Here is a 19,843-nt window from a genome sequence, read left to right as displayed (position 1 = left end):
CTAATAATCTAATAATCTAATCATTAACATTACTGTCTGAAAAGTAGGATAATCTTCTATGCTGCCATTAAATGAATGATGAGAATATTCAAAGAACATCATGTAAAGAAACTTTGTATTTTTACTTAAATCTGCCTATAAACTTCAGTGATGAAACTCGAAACTAACTTGTCACTGTGATGTATCTTTTCAAGTCGCCGCCCCTGGGTAGACCACCCTCGCCCTTTAGCTCGATAGGGAGCTAACTCGGTAACCGCACTCACCCACCCCGCTCTGTGTGTGACCTAGACGATGTGTACCAGACATAATCAACATAATTAACAATCAGCAGTTAATTAAAACAGGGCATGCAGGCTAGTAGGCGTACCCTCCTCCAACCCTTCGCGGCTTGTCTTTAGTCCTGTGGAGAGATACACACAAAAAAAGTTGCTTTAATGTATGCACTATTTGTATAGGTAAGGTTTCGTCCATAAATGACGTCACACTCGTAGAGGGGAGGGGGGTCCGTAATTTTGTGACGGTGAGTGGTGAGGGGTTCAGATGGTGTGACGTCACTTTTTTGCATTATAAAAATGCAATTTTAGAAAACGAGTTTTAGCCGTTATTTCGCGTTTTAGAAAACGGTTTTAATAAATTGCAATAGGAATTGATCAAAATACTCTATGTTAACAGAGTTTTGGCGATTTTGGGAAAATATCGATATTTTGAATTTTGAGGGGGGGGGGGTTGTATGGCTTTTTGTGACGACGTGTGACTGAGGGGAGGGGGTGGTAAAAATAGTTTTTAAAAAAGCGTGACGTCATTTATGGATGACCCCTAAGCATGCGATGTAGTGACTCGTAGTGTAGAAACACGATTCTAGGTCTTGACGATTAAATTAGAGTTATGATTAGCATTAGGTGATGGGCTGAGGACAGTTCTATTTGGTGAACTCCCCCTCTTCCTTACGATAGGCAGACTGCAAGAGGATGAAGAAATCGAGCGTTTCCTACCCCACAGATATTAGCTGCGAATACCGTGAGTTTCCTTCTGATGTTTTCTTCTTTCTTAAAAATATCACGGCACCTAGTTTGGATTTGGTGGTGATGGGGGGGGGGGGGGGGGCTTATGGTCTCTATCCCAGATACTAACCTCGTGATTTGCTATCTTATCACTGGGTGACATCAACGGTACAACTAATAGAACCCAGTATGCTGTGGCACGTCTTTCTTTGATAACTTACCACGGTGTTTAAATTATCACGAAGCCTACTAAATTAAACAAGCAAGGGAAGATAATAATTAGAACAGAAACGAATGACTAGAAATACCAGGAACACAAAATAAAAAAATAATAAAAAAAAATCACAATCCGAAGGTTTGTGTTGTTGGAATAGGTCATCACGTACACCCACACCTACATGTATAGAGTTCACCGACTGAAGTATAGAGAAACCTACCTGTATGTTATGTCCCCATTACTTTGTCTTAGAAAGTTTGATCCATCTGAAGAGCTAACATACTACCCCGCCTCCCTACCCCTCGAATTTTCTAGTAGAACACGATACTTTTCTAGCCTGTAAGTACATCGTTGAGGTTTTGGTGTAATATTGAATGATCTGTGGGAGGGGAGGGGGTGGGTATTTGTTACGATGTGCTACATAAGGGAGGGGTGGAACAAGGTTGTAGCACTTACTAGGGTAAAGAATAACCAGAAACAGCTTAAATTTTCCATGTACTGGTTTTTTGTTGGGGGGGGGGGGGGGGGGGGAGTCTGGGCGTAGGGATAATTGTGAAGTATTTTTATTAGCGACCTTCACCCCATTCTTACAACTGTACTCTTCTCGGCAATGTATCTTTCTCCATTTTAATGTTTTGTTCTAAAAGCAAACAAATGGACATTTTTTTTTTACCCTTCTGATCGCTTTTTGTAAGCAATCTTGTTTATATAAACACGAGACAAAAAGGGAGGTAAAAAACATGAACTCACCATTGTGTGGATTTTAACCAAAAAGGAAAACGAAACAGAACAGGAATCAGCCAACAGATAAACCAATTTGACGTCAACAAAACAAAATTTACACTCAGGGAGGGGGAGATAACCACAATAAGCAGGACACACAAAACAAATCTTTTTTATTTTATTTTATTTGCATTGGTTGCCCCTGGCAACAGACGCGCGCATCACTCGTCCGTCTTTGCAGTTTTTTTTTGTCTTCCTCTATTAAAAGAAAGAGTTCACTGGCACAGATTTTCTTGTCTAGGCCGAGTGCAATTGTGTGTCAGTAACAATAACATCTTACGCTAGGTAGTGCGTCAGTCTGTCGTTCCTTCAGTTATCATTAGACGCTTGACCTTTATCGGCTTGTCGTGAACGATTGGGAGCCCAAATAACGCCCAATTTAACATAAACAATTTTATTTAAAAAAATGAGACATCAAATTCCAACGAGTAAAGCAGAATTGGGGAGGGAAGTGGGTAGTCTGAACATAATAAGGAAACAAACACATAAAATATGAAGTTTATTTTAACTGTATAATCATTTTTTTTTTATCTTTGAGAAAATCTGGCCTACCATAATAAGTGCCATTATAAAAATTGTATGTACATAGTGCATATAGTAATTCTAACAATAACACTTGTAACAATTTAGTGTAGCGTACAGCAAGTATATATATATATATATATATATATATATATATATATATATATATATGTCGTTTATAAAATCAGCAGTACATTTAGGAATGCTCTCCCTTTATCAATCATTTGAAAAGTTTTTAAACATATAAGGCATATCCGGTTGAAGCTAAAAATAACTTGGTCATACTAAACACTTTAAAGCCTAGGAAAAACCAGACAACTATTTTTAAAAAAAAATAACAAAGTCGTGTGGTCTAAGGCGGCTTCTATAAATGATGCCACGTTGTCAGGGGTGGAATAAAGGAGATGGGATACGACAGGCGATGTGTGAATGGTTTTGTTGTGCGGGGATATTACAGGCAGAGGCGTAGCGACCCTTCACGCCCCACCCCCAAACTTTTAATTTTTACCCCCCCCCCCCCATATATTTTTTTATATTTATAATGCAAAACTGCAGCTAAAATGAGATTTTAATTTGTTTTTCCAACCCATTTTGGCGCCCCCTAAGGTCGGCGCCCGGGGACATATGTACCTCCCCCCCCCCTCGCTATGCCTCTGATTACAGGTGATGTGTGAATGGTTTAGTTGAGCGGGAAGAAGAGTGAGCCAACTTCAGTTAACTCATTTTACACAAATGTAGGCGTAAACACATCAACTTGATAGCGCCAACACGTTATTTTCTTTTTAAAAAATAACTAAATGACGTCATGATTTATGACGATGTTTCCCTACCAAGCCCCTCCACATCGATAGACAATTAACATTACGTCACACTTCAGCTTATTTTCCTCAGAAAATAGCAATATGTATTTTTAGAAACCGGAATTTGTTATAAGAATTAAGCATTAACTGCGTTGGTTTAATATTATTGCTTTGACCTGTTTTAAATTATAATTTACGTGATTCTTTTATAAATACAAAAATAAATTCTAAAATGAAGTAAAAAAAATTAAAATCCAATAGTGTGACGTCACATTTTACCCGCAACCCCAACCACACACATCGTTATAAAAATCCGACCCCCCATCCTCCATTAAATTTTGACGTCATTTACAGACGACCCCACAGGTTTAAAAAACAACATCAAACTACAGTTTTGTTGCTTCCTATTTTATTTAAAGCACCAGATACGTTTTGCAAATGTGTAGCTTTAGTGCATGATCTATTAGAACTGATGATTATTTCATAACTATTTCAATCCCTCTAGCAAAGTTATCCTCGGTAACCAATTCGCCTCTAAGACATCCGCTAGTCCTTGAATCCATGATTAGCCAACTTAACATCAGTGAAACCAAGCCTCATAATATGTATGCATCTATCTCCATGGAGACAGGTATTGAAAACGATCCGCTTCTTCAAATGGGTCTACTTTTTTTCAATAGATTAGCCTGCTTCATTTTTCTTTTTAAGTTAAAATTTGGTTCAACGACTTTACAAATCCAATGATACACTCATTACAAATTCAAAAGTATGCGTGCGGTGTTTAAAAAGCGGAGTGGGGGGTGTGGGTGTGGGTGGAGAAGGAGGAAAAGGGGGGGGGGGGGGGTAGTGTAACAGTCTGAGGCAAAAGTAAAGGGAGATAAGAAGGAAAATTGTTCCACCCAAAGCAACAGTAGTGTCATTGATGGAGGCCGCTAAAAATAAAAATAAAGCAAACTAGATAGTTTTCGGATAGGCCTAACAATCCAGTATTATTTTGGTATAAATTATGAAAATAATATACCGATTTTCAGACCAAACAAAAGTAATTTGAATATTATTTCTCACCTATGATTTGAATAACTAATTTAATAATATTTTAATTGTAAAATATAAAAAAAAATATGTAGTATTATTTGTGCTGATATTGTAGATTTGATTTAATAATAATAATTTTAATTAATTAATAAGCTATCTAGATTAACTGATCAATAATGATTTTTACAATAAACTTCAAGAACAGGCCTATGTGACCATACAGTAATTAAAATTTCTTTCTAGGAATATACAACTAAAAAGTAATCTTAAGACTACAATGAAATAAATATTGAATGCAATCATTATGTAACATTGTGGAAGAAGAAAAAATATAAACTACCACTTGCCTAAAACACAAGGGAGGTGGGGGGATGTTGGTTTACAATAAAAATGTAGGTAACTTAAACACTATGAAACAATTAAAAATTCAATCAATAGTTACATTTTTTATAGCAGGTTTTTTTCATATTAAAATATTAACACATGGAATTCTTACATGTGTATAATAATTATAAAAAAAATAATTTTAAAACATAATTTTAAATTCAAACTTTACATTAACTAGTTCAAACTAAATCTATCTTTATTTTTTAAATTTATAATAAAAAAATATTTCATATGGTAAACAGGAAACAATTTTGTTGACAGTAAAAAATGTGTGTCAAGGGAAGATTGCTTTATCAGGCTGTAGACTTAAAACTCTTCCTGAGCAGCTTTTAAAGTTTTTTAAATTGATCGGTAATTTGATATTTTACTTTTGGCACTTCAAACAAATATGTTAAATTTAAATATTAGTTTTTTGAGTTGCATCAGCAGTATTAGTTTTGGCATTATTGAGCTTAACTGTTTTGAAGCTAATATTATTTAACATTTAAGAGTGTTAAAAAATAAAACATACTCTAAGGAATTCTAGCCAGTGACAATAAAAAAAAATGTTTTTTTTTATATTTACTTCCTTCTCTATCTTGATATTATGTATAGACTATTCACAGTAAGATTATATCTTTTAAAAAACTATTATCAAGTCAGGAAATTAAAAAAAAAGACAATTTAAACAAGTGATGTGTTTACGAAAGGTTGCCTGGAAGGCTTTTTATGTGAGTCCTCCATGGAAACAATTGCTTATCTAACATACATTTTTTAAATTGCATTTTTACAGACTAAAATATAAACAAATAAATATTGTAAAAATATCACAGATCTTGACCATTATTGGGCCTTGTTTGATTGTATTTGTTAAAAAGTTAATAAAACTCTTTACATGTTATTTATTCCATTAAAACTTAGTTTTATAAGAATATGAAAATGTTCTGCTTTTTACAAATTTAAATTTATTTTTGTAGCATGAGGTTCAATGTTAAATTTAAACAAGACAACATTCAAACATGGTAATTTAGCATTAAGGACTCATGAACACTTTTTTACAACTCAAAAGGGATACATAACAAAAATTTACAAGCTAATTAAACTAGATTTATTAGCTAATTAAACAAGCACATAAAAGAATGAAATGATTAACAATTTTTGCTACATAATTAGGTAAAAATGATGCCTAAGCGTTATAGGTTGTAATGGAGTTAAAAAATATAAATTAAATTAGGTTTTACAAAATTATGTTGTAAAGTTCTTTAAAAAAAACTTTGAAAAATAATATGGATAAATCTATTTAATTTAGTTTTGGCTTACATCACCAAGGCAGGATTACTGTTTAGGCAAAAGGGAAGTAAAAATGGGTTGACAAAGGGGAGAGAATCCATCTGTAATTTCATGGAAAACATTACCTCCTATCATCATCTGGGTCATTGCTATTGTCATTATTTTTTGGGTTTGGCTTGTTAGAAGCACTTGATCCAACCTTGCTTTTGAGTTTGTCTATCTCGTCCTGGAGTTTATCAACATCACTGGTCCGCTGAAAATACAGGTTAAGATAAGTTAAACCACAGGAATTTAATTTTAGGTAGGTATTTGATTTAAAGAGTGTAAATTATATTAAATCACTATATCTTTGAAGCTAACTATGAAACTGCAAAAATTGTAATTTTTTTATCCAAATGCAATTAAAATTTGTATATATAAATATATATAAATATATATTTATATATATTTATGTATATTTATATATATAATTATATAAATTATATTATTTTATCATTAGATGTAATAACTATAAAGCTATAAATTATTATGTAATATAACTCTAATAATTTTAACAGTGTCTAAATAAAGTAGGTTTGTGTGATCTCTTTATTTACACTTCAACATACCAATAATTTGAATAGTAATAACAGTTTTTAAAAACCAGCACACAATAAATACAATATTTACATCTTAACTTACTAGCTGCGTTCTCAAATTCTCTTCTAGTAAATACAATTTTTCTCAATTAAAACTTAATAGATTGTGTAAAAAAAACACCATTGGTTTATTAAATTTTCTTCTACATTTGCCAGTTTAAAATATTCTTACATTTTTTTTTAACATAGTTAATCAAGTCAATTAAGAAGTCCTAATATAACAACAAACCATAAAAATAAATTTAAACTCTGGGAATCATTCTAAAATATTTTTTCCACTAAATATTAAATTATTAATTAAAAATTTTAAAACATTTTTTTGTTTCAGAAGTAGGCTAAGAAAATAATTAATTTAACTCATCAGCAGTTAAGTAACTCAGCTATAAAAAAAAGTTAATGTTTGTGGCTAATGCTACTGGGAAGAAGCTTTCAGTTGCTATGGAGAGAGTTTTTATGTTGAGGGATAGATAAAAGATAGAAAGCACACACTAGTAGAAGGCTGATATTATTAAAGCTGCCAAAACAAGATGGTTACATTCACAGTACAAAATAACAGGCAAACTACAGGCCTCATTTCAAATGGTGGAGGCAAGAACAATATGATAAAAGGTAGCTGTGGGGTTGCCAGGTATAGTTGCATTCTTTGATGTTAAAATAGCTTGTGATAACTATTTGTATGGATTGAACACAATTATTTTAACACTTATTTATTGTAATTAAAACAAAATTTAAAACTATATTTACATTAAAAATTAAAAATTAATTTTTTGCTGTACTTTGAGCCATACATCTTTAAATAATCAAGGCTTAAATATTTCTGATTTACTATTGAATCATTGCAGTTTATAATACTGTATTTTTAATAGTAGTTAATAACTTTTAAAAAATGTATTTATAAAAACAATGTAATAAAACTGAGGATAAGAACACACAAAGTGCAGGTTTATGAGCTAAAGGGTGGTATGATCAGCTGCGCCACACAGATGCTATAAATATCCCAAGCTTTAATCCTTGCACTCAGGGTTAGGGTTAAAATATTTGGCTTCACACTCCAGCATAGTCTTTCTACCTGAACAAAATGACATCATCACTAACGCATTCTTTGTTCAATGCTCATCATTTTCTGCGTATTTATTATCACCATGATCTGAATTTGTGGGGCCATTGCCCTCAGCTTCTGTGACATCATTTGGGCCATCATCCCAGTCAGACGCGTTAACTTGACCTTTTAGCTTCTCATGTGTGTTGCTGTCATCATTCTTTTCATGACCTTGACCCTCATCCATCTCTGGGTCATGTGACTGGAAGGCAATAGAACTCAAGAGATCCCAGTCCGCCTGTTCTTCCTCTTGATTTTTAGACCTGGGTCCACCTGCAGGTTTTCTGGACCTAGAGAAGCTCGGCTGTCCGGCCGTGTCATTTCTGGCATTTACATTTTTACCTTGGCCGAGCGGAATGGTCTTGGTCAAATCTTGCTGCCAGAGTTGTTCCAGCTCTGCTGGGTCAAGGTCAGTGCTTAATGCTGTCAGTCTTAAGGAATGGGCAAGTTGGGTTTTTAGTCTATTAATTTGGTACTGGAGATCTTCGTAGCCTGTTTCACGCTGTAGACACCAACAGGTTAAGTGAATGATGGAGGTCATGCATGAGCGATCTCACAATTTTAGATGGGGGAGGAATTAAAACTGTTGTGGGAATTAGGGGGAGGTGGGGTTCACATTTTTGTTTTGTGGAAATGTTAAGGAAATGGGGTTCAACCTTTTGTGGGAATATGGGAGAAATAGGGTTCAAACATTTTGGGGAAGTGGGGTTTACTTTTTTGTGGGAATGTGGGGGAAATAGGGTTCAAACATTTTGGGGAAGTGGGGTTTACTTTTTTGTGGGAATGTGAGGGAAGTAGAGTTCAAACATTTGGGGAAGTGGGGTTCACTTTTTGTGGGAATTTGGGGGAAGTTGAGTCTAAATAAACTCAAATTGCAAGACAACATTTATGGAAGACCAAAATGAAAAAGGCTCTAAAAATAAAATTTCTAAATTTTTTTTATGCAAGTTGGCAAAATTGATATTTAAATAAGAATCAGAATATGTATTACTTTAAAAAAAATCTAATAAATTTTTTATCTACTAAATCTTCAAAAGTAAAAACTAATTGTGTTTAAAATATAAATATTTGCAAAATGATGACAATTATAAGCAAACAATACAAGCAATATAAAAACAAGAACTTGTAACAAAACATCTCTACACAAATAGTTTTAAAGTGAGAAATAAATCAATTCAAAACGACAAAATAAAAGATTGTTTTTGTTTCTACGATTAGCTCAACTAAAACTTACTTTCTTCTCTTCAGCTTGTAGCTTCATACCTATCACTGTTTTCACTGTCTGCACTGACTCAGCTAGTTTTCTAATGGACGCCTGAACCTGAGAAGGATTCAGAATGTTAAGAGAAGTTTTTTTTTTATTACTTCCCCTGTGCAAGGTTTCACTCCCTTTAACATAACTATAAAATTAAGAATTTATATAGCAGTATTAGCAGTATAAAAAGTATTTACTTCTTGCATTTCCTCAGCAGTTGCTCCTTGTGGGGCTTTCTTGTTTTTCAGCTGGCTGAGCTCGTGTTTCAAGGACTCAATTTCACGAATTCTGTCTCAGAAAAATTTAATGTTTTTAAAATGATTTTAAGTATTAATTATATTTTCTTTTTAGGTTTAAGGAACTGACTTAACCAAAATAAAATCTAAAATAAAATTTTGTTGTAAAGGTAGAAAATTAACACATAGTTTATATATGTTTTGAGGCAATGTGGCTGAGAAGTAGAGCAAACAACTGATAATCCAAATGTCTCAAGTTTAGATCCCTGATTCAAGTCTATGGGAACATTAGTTCGCATAGCTCTGATGTGTTTGTGACTCAAGTTAGAAAAAAATAAAGGTGGCTGGGCATAGAACTGACCACACTAACACTTTAGATGCTACAGTAACAGATGAACTTTGCTTACATGTCTAGTAAAGCTGAATATGACAAAAAAATGTAGTAGATAGATCGAACCCTACTGACCATCAGGACCAAAAGGACAACCTTACTTTTTGTATTTTTGTAATGGTCAATTCTTGAGATTTAAGAATTAACGTTTCTACAGTAGCAACAGAATGTATGTTAGCTAGACAATGCCATACCTGGCTTCAGACTCCATCATAAGTCTAGAATCCATATCAGACTTGAGCTGTTTTTGTTTTTCTTCTATTGCATAGATCTAAATGAAATAATTTGAATAGGATTTTATTTTTCAGCATAAAATGCACAGTTTAAAATTCAAATTAATTAAACCATACTTAGCAAATCGTTTGGTAACCTGAAACATTAAAAAAAAAAAGAAAAAAAAAAAAAAAACAACCACCAAATACACCAAACCCAAAAATATATTATTTTTCATAAACAGGTATTAAAATGTATAGTTTTTACTTCTAAATGTCATATTCATATAGAAAAAAACAAGCTTAGATGAGTCAATATAGGCCTATAACAGGGGTCGGCAACCTTTTGAGACGGAAGAGCCAAAAGTTACAATTTTAAAAATTTCCGTGGTTTTGAAGAGCCACTAACATTATTTTTAATTCAAATATTTTACTTTTTTATTAAGATTATTAGTATTTGTGCAAGGAGCTGGAGAGCCGCATCTTGATATCAAAAGAGCCGCATGCGGCTCGCGAGCCGCAGGTTGCCGACCCCTGGCCTATAACACTCAATCAATATGCTAGAAAAGTAGCTAACAATCCCACCCAACCAAGGGTTTTCACTCTGATTTTTCCTCACTGTAGAATTTTACATTTTCATATGTTAATGAGTTCCACATCAAACATATGAAACTGTAGTGAGAGATGAAGAATAAAAGCTCATTTTCTATTCTCTGCTGAATGCAAATCTTTCATGCCAAGCTGATAAAAGAGCAGATTACTCTGCTCAAATGATTAAATAACTGTGCTAATGAACAGATAACTCTGCTTGAATGAACAATTAACCCTTCTCTGCTAGATATACCACTGAGCATGACTAATGAGAATTCTTAAATAATTGAACAAGAGTTCTAAACATTTTAATTATGCCAAGACTTAAACAATATTATAATATGCTAGAGATATGTAAAACAATAAAAAAAAAGAATAAAAGTAAAAAAAAAACATTAGCATGTATTGATTAATCTCACCTCATTAGGGAGCCCCTGTATGCTCTGGTTAAGTTCTCTGATGGTCTGGCTCGTCACATCCTGCCACAGTGAGATGGACTCAACTTTTTCCCTCAGGTTTTGGGCCAGGATGGCTGTAGCCTGTAGAGTAAACAGACACCAACTTAGTATAGATCTTTTACTCAACAGAAATAGACATAAATATAACAATGATCTATATCTCTTCAGTAAAAGATCATTAATATATTTATGTTTTGGAGGGAATATTAGACACAATTCGTCAGCTACAAAAAGCAAACTGTAATATTAGTAGTAATTATAAAAGCTGATATGTTTTGTAATTCTAGATTAGTGGTTAGTTAAAAATATGTCATTACAGTACAGCACAGATTTTAATACATTTATATGTATACATATACATATACATATATAATTAGTTGATTAGCTTATTTTATTCATGTTAAACAATTTGAATACAATGCCAGGTAAATTAATCTCATGTGGTTTTAATTTTACCTCAATTAATTCCAAGGCCTGGGGCAGCAGAGAATAAATCAAGTCAGAAATTAAAACTTTATAGTGGACAAATACTAATTACCTGACAATTTTTGTTGGTTAGACTTATTTAACTAGAAAACTATATAGGCCTAAACGTTAAACCCTTAATTTTGTAGGTATGGTGTGGTATTACTGGTCCAATTACATTTAGATATGCAGGAGCTAAGAACACACAAATACTAATTGCCAATGATTATATAGTAACACATTGTTTTTTTAATGGCTAAAACATTATGGTAGAATCTTTGTTAAAAGATTTATAACTATCTAGATAAAATTTAATAAAATTGTGGTCTATACTTTCGTAGAATAAAAACAAAAACTGATGTTCTAAATTTTTAAGTTTAATTACAGTCATCAGTATTTATTGAGAATTTCAGATTTTTAAGCTGTATTAATTCATTATATTTACTGATCGGATAAACCAAAAAAAAAAAAATAACACTTTTTATTACAATAGGAAGAAACAAATTAACATAAAGATAAAACATAAATTAATGAATATAATTGTAAATAACACAGATGTATACAATATTTAAAACACGTCAACCACTTAAGGGATATAATTATTTGTTTATATAGTTCACTTAATATAAAATTTTATAATTATTTTTTTGTTTATGTGAAACAACTGAAAATTGGATGAAAGTTAAATATACTTATAAATAATTATTTCCATGTGCATTGCCTAATATAAAGTTTTCTTATGGTTTGGTTAAGAAATATTTATACGTTTTGCTGAGACATTGGTGATAGAAATTGCTAAACATTTTGCTACATGTGGTAAAAATTTTGAAATAAAAACATTTAATTTTTCAAAGAAAAAACAAATAAGACAATCAGTCATATATAAAAATCAAAATATGACAATGATTTAGAGATGAAACACAAAGAAATATGACGATTATTGAAAGGTAAAATAGAAATAAAGGTAGGAGAATGAGAAAGGATCTGCTACTAATGTAACCGTTTCTACTAAAAAATAATAATAATTCCTTTTCTAAAAAGTAGCTCAATGTAACAATTTAAAATTCTTTAAAGATGTGAAAAACAGGGTTAGTTCTACTGAAATATTCCTTATTTTTAAAAATGGTATTATAAAATCCAAAAATAAAAAATGATTATCCAAAACAATTTAGTTTGTAAAGTGTTGTCTATTATAAAAACAAATTCACAGTAAGCTTACTTTTTTTTTTTTTTTTTTTTTTACAAATTTTCTAATGTGAAAATAGAAAAAAATCACAATACTTAAAATTTTAAAAGAGTAGTAAAAAAAAATATAAAATAAAGCCACCAGACTTATATACCTCTGGGTTTGATACAAGAAATAGAGCCTGTATAAGTGAATTATTGTTAGTCATGTTATAACAATATTTTATGTTATTACAAGGAAAAGAGCATGTATAACTAAGTTATTGTTATTTATGATACTAACATATTTTATATGCATAGCTATGCTTAAGCCAAGCTGTTAATCAAATAGTAAAACTAATATTAGTCTAAGCTTTTTTTCTTAGTAAAACAATAATATCAAACCTTGTTTTATTAGTAAAATAGCAATATATACTGTTTCATAAAAATTGCACATATACTAGAAAATATAGGCCTAAGTTTTGTATACAACATGCATAATTTTGTACACTTAAAATGATTTAAACTAAGATGCATCGTTATATACAAGGATATTAATTTTGGTTGCACACTTTTCATCATAGTAGGAGGCAAATGTTAGATTCAGATGCTTATATTAATAAACACATTTAGGTATATAATAACTTTTATCAACGGTTGCTATGATGCAGATTTTGCTAGATGGACAGTTTATTTGAAACTTTCTTTTGAGATGTATTTTTAAAATTTACCTCTGAGATTCTCCCATCCAAGTGCTGCTCAAGGCCGTTGACCTTCTGCTTTAAACTTTGAACTCTGGCATCAAGGTCAGTCACAGCACGTGTGGTTGCCTGCTCTGAGGCTGCTAAAACAGATTTCATCTCGTTCCTCAGCTGTGGGGGACACAAAATGTTGAATTCAAATTTTGGACAATTCTAAGTGAACTGGTATCAACAGTTAGTATGTTAAGTTATGGATGGCATATTGCACACTTAATTGCTAAAAAGAGAGTCAAAGGCTTAGAGCCAAGGCTTGGGTCTAAAGAACATCCATGTCAATCCAGCTCTAACAGATGGTCAAGGAGTCAAGGTGGTTGGGCACAATGCTGATCAAACAATCCCTAACAAGCAGAGAACATAACAACACACTGGCCCCACAACCCATTTGTTTTCAAAGAGTATTTTATTTTAATTAACTAATACTAATATATTGCATTTTTTAAAAATAATTTGACATTTAAAATTTAAAAAAAAAAAAAGCAAACATTTAAAGTATAAACAATTACAATTTGTTCCATTCAACAAACTATACATGATCTATAATGATACCTTGTCCGTATGAAATACATAAAAAATACAAAGTAAATCATCAAAGTTTGATCAAATGTAATTTTAGCTTTATTAATCAAACTATTTATGTACTGTGACAATACCTTGTCAGTATGAAATGCAAAGTTGCCTGTTACACCCCCAATAGCGGTCTGCAGTGAGCTGGCTGCTACTGAAAGTTTTTCATTTAGATGGTCCAGCTTTTCGTTTGTTGATTTTTCATGCTGTTTTCTAAGAAAAAAATAGTTTAAACTTTCATCAATTTTTAAAGTTTTTAACAGAAAAATAATAATTTTTAAAACAATTTATGATAAAATACACAAACGTTATTCTTGCATTGGTTGAAGAATTTTTTTTATTAGACAGAACGCGAGAATTTTTTTAAGGTCTGTGTTTAGGGTGAATATTGCATGTGAAGGATTAATAAGTGATTAGCGATTAGCAGATTTAAGACAACAACACTTGCTATATCAGTAGATACATGTCATTTCAAAAGCAATAGTTCAATGGCGACTTGTAAATGACTAAACAGTAGCAGTCAATTTGTTGAGATTGTATCTAAATGAAAGTGGTAGTTGCTTAGGCCCAGTGACTTCAAAAATTAATAGTAAAAACTAGTAGTAAAATTTTTTTTCATCCTTGGTGTTAGGTAAATACGACTTGTCTAACGTCTGTAATGTTTGTATCTTTGATGCAAGGACTCACCGTGAATGAATCTCAGCTGCAACAACTTTGTCTGTTTGTTTCTTCTGCTCTGTCAGCTGTTTCTCTATAAGGCCTATTGACTCGTCTAATTTTTGAATTGCTTCTCTGTTTTTCTGTCTCTCCATCTGAGTTTAGAATTAAAAAAACAAATACTGTAAAAGTTTATAAAAGGACTTTATAGTTCTAAAAGAATAATGAGGCTTTTCTCTTTTTAGGGAATATATAATTTTAAGCAATAAAGATTTATATTCAAATTTATGTTTTAACATTGAGGACAATGCCATACTTAAGCAAAAACATTTATAAAAGCAAAAGCAGACTTATTTTGAGTTAAGGCCAATAATATTTCAGCTGTAAAATGGATAAGTTAATAACTTTTAAAATTCAGAAATGCCAAGAATACAAGGACTAAACATCATACATTCATTCAAATATGCTACTAATACAAAGAATTAATACACATTCATTTAAGAACACTACCAGCACTAGGACTAAATAACATACATTCATTCAAATATGCTACTAATACAAAGAATTAATACACATTCATACACTACCAGCACTAGGACTAAATAACATACATTCATTCAAATAAGCCACTGATACACATAGGTAACATAAAAATTCAATCAAATGTGCCACTAATATAAGGATGATATGCATACAATCTGTACCTGAAACGTATCACGTATTGTCGCAAGTTCCTCATCACTCAGTTTCTTCAGCACCTGCCATTTTTTCTCATTCTCCTCCCTGACAGTGGTCTCGTACTTCTGTCTGACTTGCTGTTCTTGGAGAATTAACTGCCAAAACAAACAATTAATTAGTTATGTTGTTGTTTTTGGAGAATTAACTGCCAAAACAAACAATTAATTAATTAATTAGTTTTCTTATTGTTCTTGGAGAATTAACTGCCACTATAAACAATTAATTAATTAATTAGTTTTCTTGTTGTTCTTGGAGAATTAACTGCCACAACAAACAATTAATTAATTATTTAGTTTTCTTGTTTAGAATTAACTGCCAAAACAAACAATTAGTTAATTAATTAGTTTTCTTGCTGTTCTTGGAGAATTAACTGCCACAACAAACAATTAATTAATTAATTAGTCTTCTTGTTTAGAATTAACTGCCACAACAAAGAATTAATTAATTATTTAGTTTTATTGTTTATAATTAACTGCCACAAAAAACAATTAATTAATTATTTAGTTTTATTGTTTAGAATTAACTTCCACAACAAAGAATTAATTAATTATTTAGTTTTATTGTTTATAATTAACTGCCACAAAAAACAATTAATTAATTATTTAGTTTTCTTGTTTAGAATTAACTGCCACAACGAACAATTAATTAATAAAATGAAGCACATCACTAACAAGCTAGTTCACCTGTTGTTCTTGAAGAATTAACTATCACAAAAAATCAATTATTTAATTAATTAACTAATCAAAGCAAGCATACAGCTTACAAGCTATTTCCCTTGCTGTTTTTGCAGAATTTACTGTCATAACAAACAGTTAAATAAAAGTGTTTAAAACTAAAAGCATCATGGGTTAACAGGCTAGCTCCATTAGTCCTCATTGGTTTAAGGTAACTAATTACTCTAGGCTCTCTCCACATGTCAGGGCATGATCTGATAGGATGGTAGAGCATATGATTGCTAACCTGAAAGCCTCAAGTTCAAAACCTAGGCCTAGGTTCATAGGATGTCACTGAGTCCACCCAGCTCTGATGGGTACCTCATTCACAATAGGGAAAGCAAAGGTAGCTGAGCATAGCTGACCACACTATTCAGAGGCGTAGCGACCCTTCCCGGTGCCCGGGGACATACTTTCAATTTGGCGCCCCCCTCAGGAGCAAATTTTCAATTTGCACCCCCCCCCCCCCCCCTTGAACTTTTCATTTGCACCCCCCCTCAAACTTTCGATTTGCACCCCCCCCCCTCAAACTTTCGATTTGCACCCCCCCTTCAAACTTTCAGTTTGGCGCGCCCCCCTAAGGTCGGCGCCCAGGGACATATGTCCCCCCCCGCCCCCCCTCGCTACGCCTCTGACACTATTCCATCATATGCTGAAACAGGTGAATGCTACTTCACCTGTCAGGTTCAATAGGGTACTTCCATCCTAAATGGCTAAGTTAAATAATTACCAACCAACTCCACATGTCCTATCAGAGTAATTGGCTTAAGCTCATTAATTATCGCTCACCCTCTCCATTTGTTTGTATTTATCCTGCAGCTCCTCCCTGAGCTTAATCTCTTTGGTGAGCAGCCTCTTGTTGACCTCGTCCACCGACTCAGTTATCCTCCCCTGCAGCTTGATCTTCTCATTCTCAGAAAGGTGCTCCTTCTCCCTCTGTATCATGTCCATGGCGTGCATGGCCTCCTCCCTCTTGCGGTTCTGTTCTGACAAGTTCTCTTGCAGCATGTTGATTCTAGAGGTGGACATAATGGATTCAGTTCAAAGAGTTCTTTGTATGCTAGAGCACTTGTTCGACTTTTAATTCAGAAAAAAGGAAGTGTCTATTTCTTTAAAGACAGTCAAAAGAAGGGGTGTTAGTGTTAAAAGTGAAAGGACCAATCAGTGTTTCTTCCAGACTTTTTCCTCTGGACGGGTGGGGGGGGGGGGGGGGCACTTGAAATTTTGCTATTTCGTTCAGGGGGGGGGGGGGTATACTTTTTTTTTGGGGGGGGGGGGGGGTCTTTGACCCCCGAAGAGATGCCTGGAAGAAACTCTGGGACCAATTGAGATAAAAAAATTAAAATAAATTTTGTAATAGTGATTTTTTCCTATGTGATGTAGGAATTAAGAAAATAGCAACACTGTTATAGAAATAACATTTTATGAAGCTAGTTCAGTCTCATTATCTGCCCCACTTACTCTCATTTGTAATAGTAAGAAGTTTAAACTTTTATTAAAAAAAACTTATATCTTCTACTTCTTATTCTCAACAACATAAAAAATAAACACTTTCATTGTAAAAAGTTATTTCCTTATATTTAAAAAAAAATATTCTTGTAGATTAGGCCTATTTAATTAATGTAAACTTTAATCACCAAATAGATCAAATCTATGTAATGAGTTTTGTTTCAGTAATTTCACAAGGTAAATATTTACTTTTGCTGAACCTGCTGCTCCAGGCCACGTCTCTCATTCGCTTCCTGTTCCTGTCTGGTCCTCATCTCCATAATGACATCTCTTAACTCTGCTAATCTGAAATAGTTTGACCACAGATTTCATTACGGTTAAGTAATAACTAGGAAACTAATATTTTATTTTGCTTACCAATTTGAGCAAGGCAGGCACAAATAAAATAATAAAATACATTATAAACAATAGGTAACTTTTCAATATATTGAAAAACAACACTTTAAAAAAATAAATTTTTCTAGAATAAAAATAAAAGTTCTTGCTATGTTTAAATAAAAATTTAAGAAAATGTTGCAATATTTTACTGCTAGACTAGCTCTAGCCTGCACATGATTATAAACAATTGAAGTAAATGGTACCTGGTTTCTACTTGACCTCTCAGGTGTGTTGTGTTGGTCTCTGTGTTGCTGTACAGGTCACCCTGTTTCCTGAGGGCATCCAACTACAAGAGGGTAAACAATGTGTTTATACAGTCAGATGGTAGGGTGGGTGTGGTGGTAGGGTGGATGTGATGGTAAGGTGAGTGTGGTGGTAGAGTGGTACTGATGGTAGGTATGGTGTGATAGTAGGGTGGGTGTGGTGGTTGGGTGGATGCGATGTTAGGGTGGGTGTGGTGGTAGGGTGGGTGCAATGGTAGGGCGGATGTGATGGTAGGGTTGAAATGATGGTAGGGTGGGTGTGATGGTAGGGTGGGTGTGATGGAAGGGTGGGTGTGATGGTAGGGTGGGTGTGATGGTAGGGTGGAATAGATGGTAGGGTGGGTGTGATGGTAGGGTGGAATAGATGGTAGGGTGGGTGTGATGGTAGGGTGGAATAGATGGTAGGGTGGGTGTGATGGTAGAGTGGATCTGATAATAGGATTAATATGATAATAGAGTTGATTGGGTGATAAGAGAATTTGATAATAGGGTGATTAATAGAGTAGTCTAGTGTTAGTGTGAGTAATGATAGGATGAATCTGACGATGAGGTGAATATGAAGGAGTAAATATGAGGATGAATCTGATGATATAGTGACTGCTTATAGTATAAATCTGATGATGGGGTGAATTTGATGATGGGGTAAATCTGATGATAAAGTGAATCTGATGAAAATTGAATCTGTAACCAACCTGCACTTTATTTTCCTCCTCCAACCTCCTAGACCTCAGCTTCAGGTCGTTGACAGTACTGGAGAGCTCCATGGCTTGTGTCTCAAACTTTAACCTAACATTCCTCAGTTCCTCTGTTAAACTAAATGTTAATTTCTCTAGCTGATCTCGACTTCTCTGCATATCACTTAACTGCAGAGTCAGTTCCTGGATTCTAGTTTGTATAAATTAAATACATATTTAAAATAGATTTTAGTCTTGGTGATTAATTATTATTATTATATATGATCTCTTTGCATATTAGTTAACTTCAATGTCCTTTCTTGAAGTAGAGTGGTTGTTTTATGACAGATTACATTTTTTAAAAATTAGTTGATTATTTTTGTTATTCTTATTGTGATTGTCACTATCTAGCAAAATTTCAATGTTTGTTTTAATGTACACATTTCTTTATAAGCTATAATCCCCTGGAGGAGTTAGCTAACTATTTTTTTAGAATTGCTGCTAAATCAGATAGTTGTATGAAAATCATTTCAGGAATCAAATTAAGTTATAGGTGAGTTTGTGTGCCTTAAAATGTAAATACCAATGATTGATGGTTAAACAACTCTTTAATTTTAAAATAAGCTTAAACATCTATTTTTAATAAAGCCATGTCTATTACTTTATTATCTGATTATTTAATGAGTCCCAAGAAGTTCTAAATCTGGCACAATTAGCTGATTGCTGATCTAACCAATAAACTTATTTCAAAAATATAAGGCAAAAACTATCCAATGGAATAAAGCAACAGAACTAGCCAATGAAATACAAGATACCAACTTGGAAGCTTGAGAGTCTTTCTTCACTGAGAGTGTGTGCTGCCCTGCCACCACCGCCTGCTCCACCCCCTTGGTGTGGGATATAAGGGAAGACAGGGCAGACTTCTCCTCTATGATTCTGTCTTCTGCTGTCTTGATTCTGATGGACAGCTTGGTCATCAGGTCATTCACCATTCTGATTGAGTTCTCTATCTGTTGGCGAGATAACTGCTCATCCTGGGAAAATGGTAAGCAAAAATAATTTT

The 19,843-nt window shown here is 33.1% G+C and overlaps 1 protein-coding gene across 6 annotated transcripts in view; it reads right to left on the bottom strand.

The window, feature by feature from the left end:
- Window positions 1–267: 267 nt before the first annotated feature.
- LOC131952185 (putative leucine-rich repeat-containing protein DDB_G0290503) overlaps window positions 268–19,843 on the bottom strand; it is a 45,221-nt gene continuing 25,645 nt past the window's right edge. For 3 of the 6 annotated variants that reach the window (XM_059314747.1, XM_059314750.1, XM_059314749.1), the window contains 17 exons: window positions 19,600–19,814; window positions 18,799–18,991; window positions 18,047–18,129; window positions 17,655–17,750; window positions 16,746–16,971; window positions 15,210–15,338; window positions 14,536–14,660; window positions 13,935–14,061; window positions 13,255–13,395; window positions 12,700–12,726; window positions 11,351–11,368; window positions 10,856–10,975; window positions 9,828–9,904; window positions 9,204–9,294; window positions 8,986–9,072; window positions 7,722–8,253; window positions 6,089–6,267 (listed from right to left, as the gene is read on the bottom strand). In XM_059314747.1, the coding sequence (XP_059170730.1) occupies window positions 7,759–8,253; window positions 8,986–9,072; window positions 9,204–9,294; window positions 9,828–9,904; window positions 10,856–10,975; window positions 11,351–11,368; window positions 12,700–12,726; window positions 13,255–13,395; window positions 13,935–14,061; window positions 14,536–14,660; window positions 15,210–15,338; window positions 16,746–16,971; window positions 17,655–17,750; window positions 18,047–18,129; window positions 18,799–18,991; window positions 19,600–19,814 (2,250 nt within the window). In that variant the 3' untranslated portion in view covers window positions 6,089–6,267; window positions 7,722–7,758. Of the gene's footprint in view, window positions 401–6,088; window positions 6,268–7,721; window positions 8,254–8,985; window positions 9,073–9,203; window positions 9,295–9,827; window positions 9,905–10,855; window positions 10,976–11,350; window positions 11,369–12,699; window positions 12,727–13,254; window positions 13,396–13,934; window positions 14,062–14,535; window positions 14,661–15,209; window positions 15,339–16,745; window positions 16,972–17,654; window positions 17,751–18,046; window positions 18,130–18,798; window positions 18,992–19,599; window positions 19,815–19,843 lie in introns of those variants that run through there. The other 3 variants (XM_059314751.1, XM_059314752.1, XM_059314748.1) reach the window with 3 other exon arrangements.

This window comes from Physella acuta, unplaced genomic scaffold, assembly GCF_028476545.2.
Source record: "Physella acuta isolate Inbredline_101_S28 unplaced genomic scaffold, ASM2847654v3 ptg000857l, whole genome shotgun sequence".
Taxonomy (NCBI): Eukaryota; Metazoa; Mollusca; class Gastropoda; family Physidae; genus Physella; species Physella acuta.
Note: the sequence above shows the minus strand (reverse complement) of the source record. Positions and strands in the feature narration are given on the sequence as shown.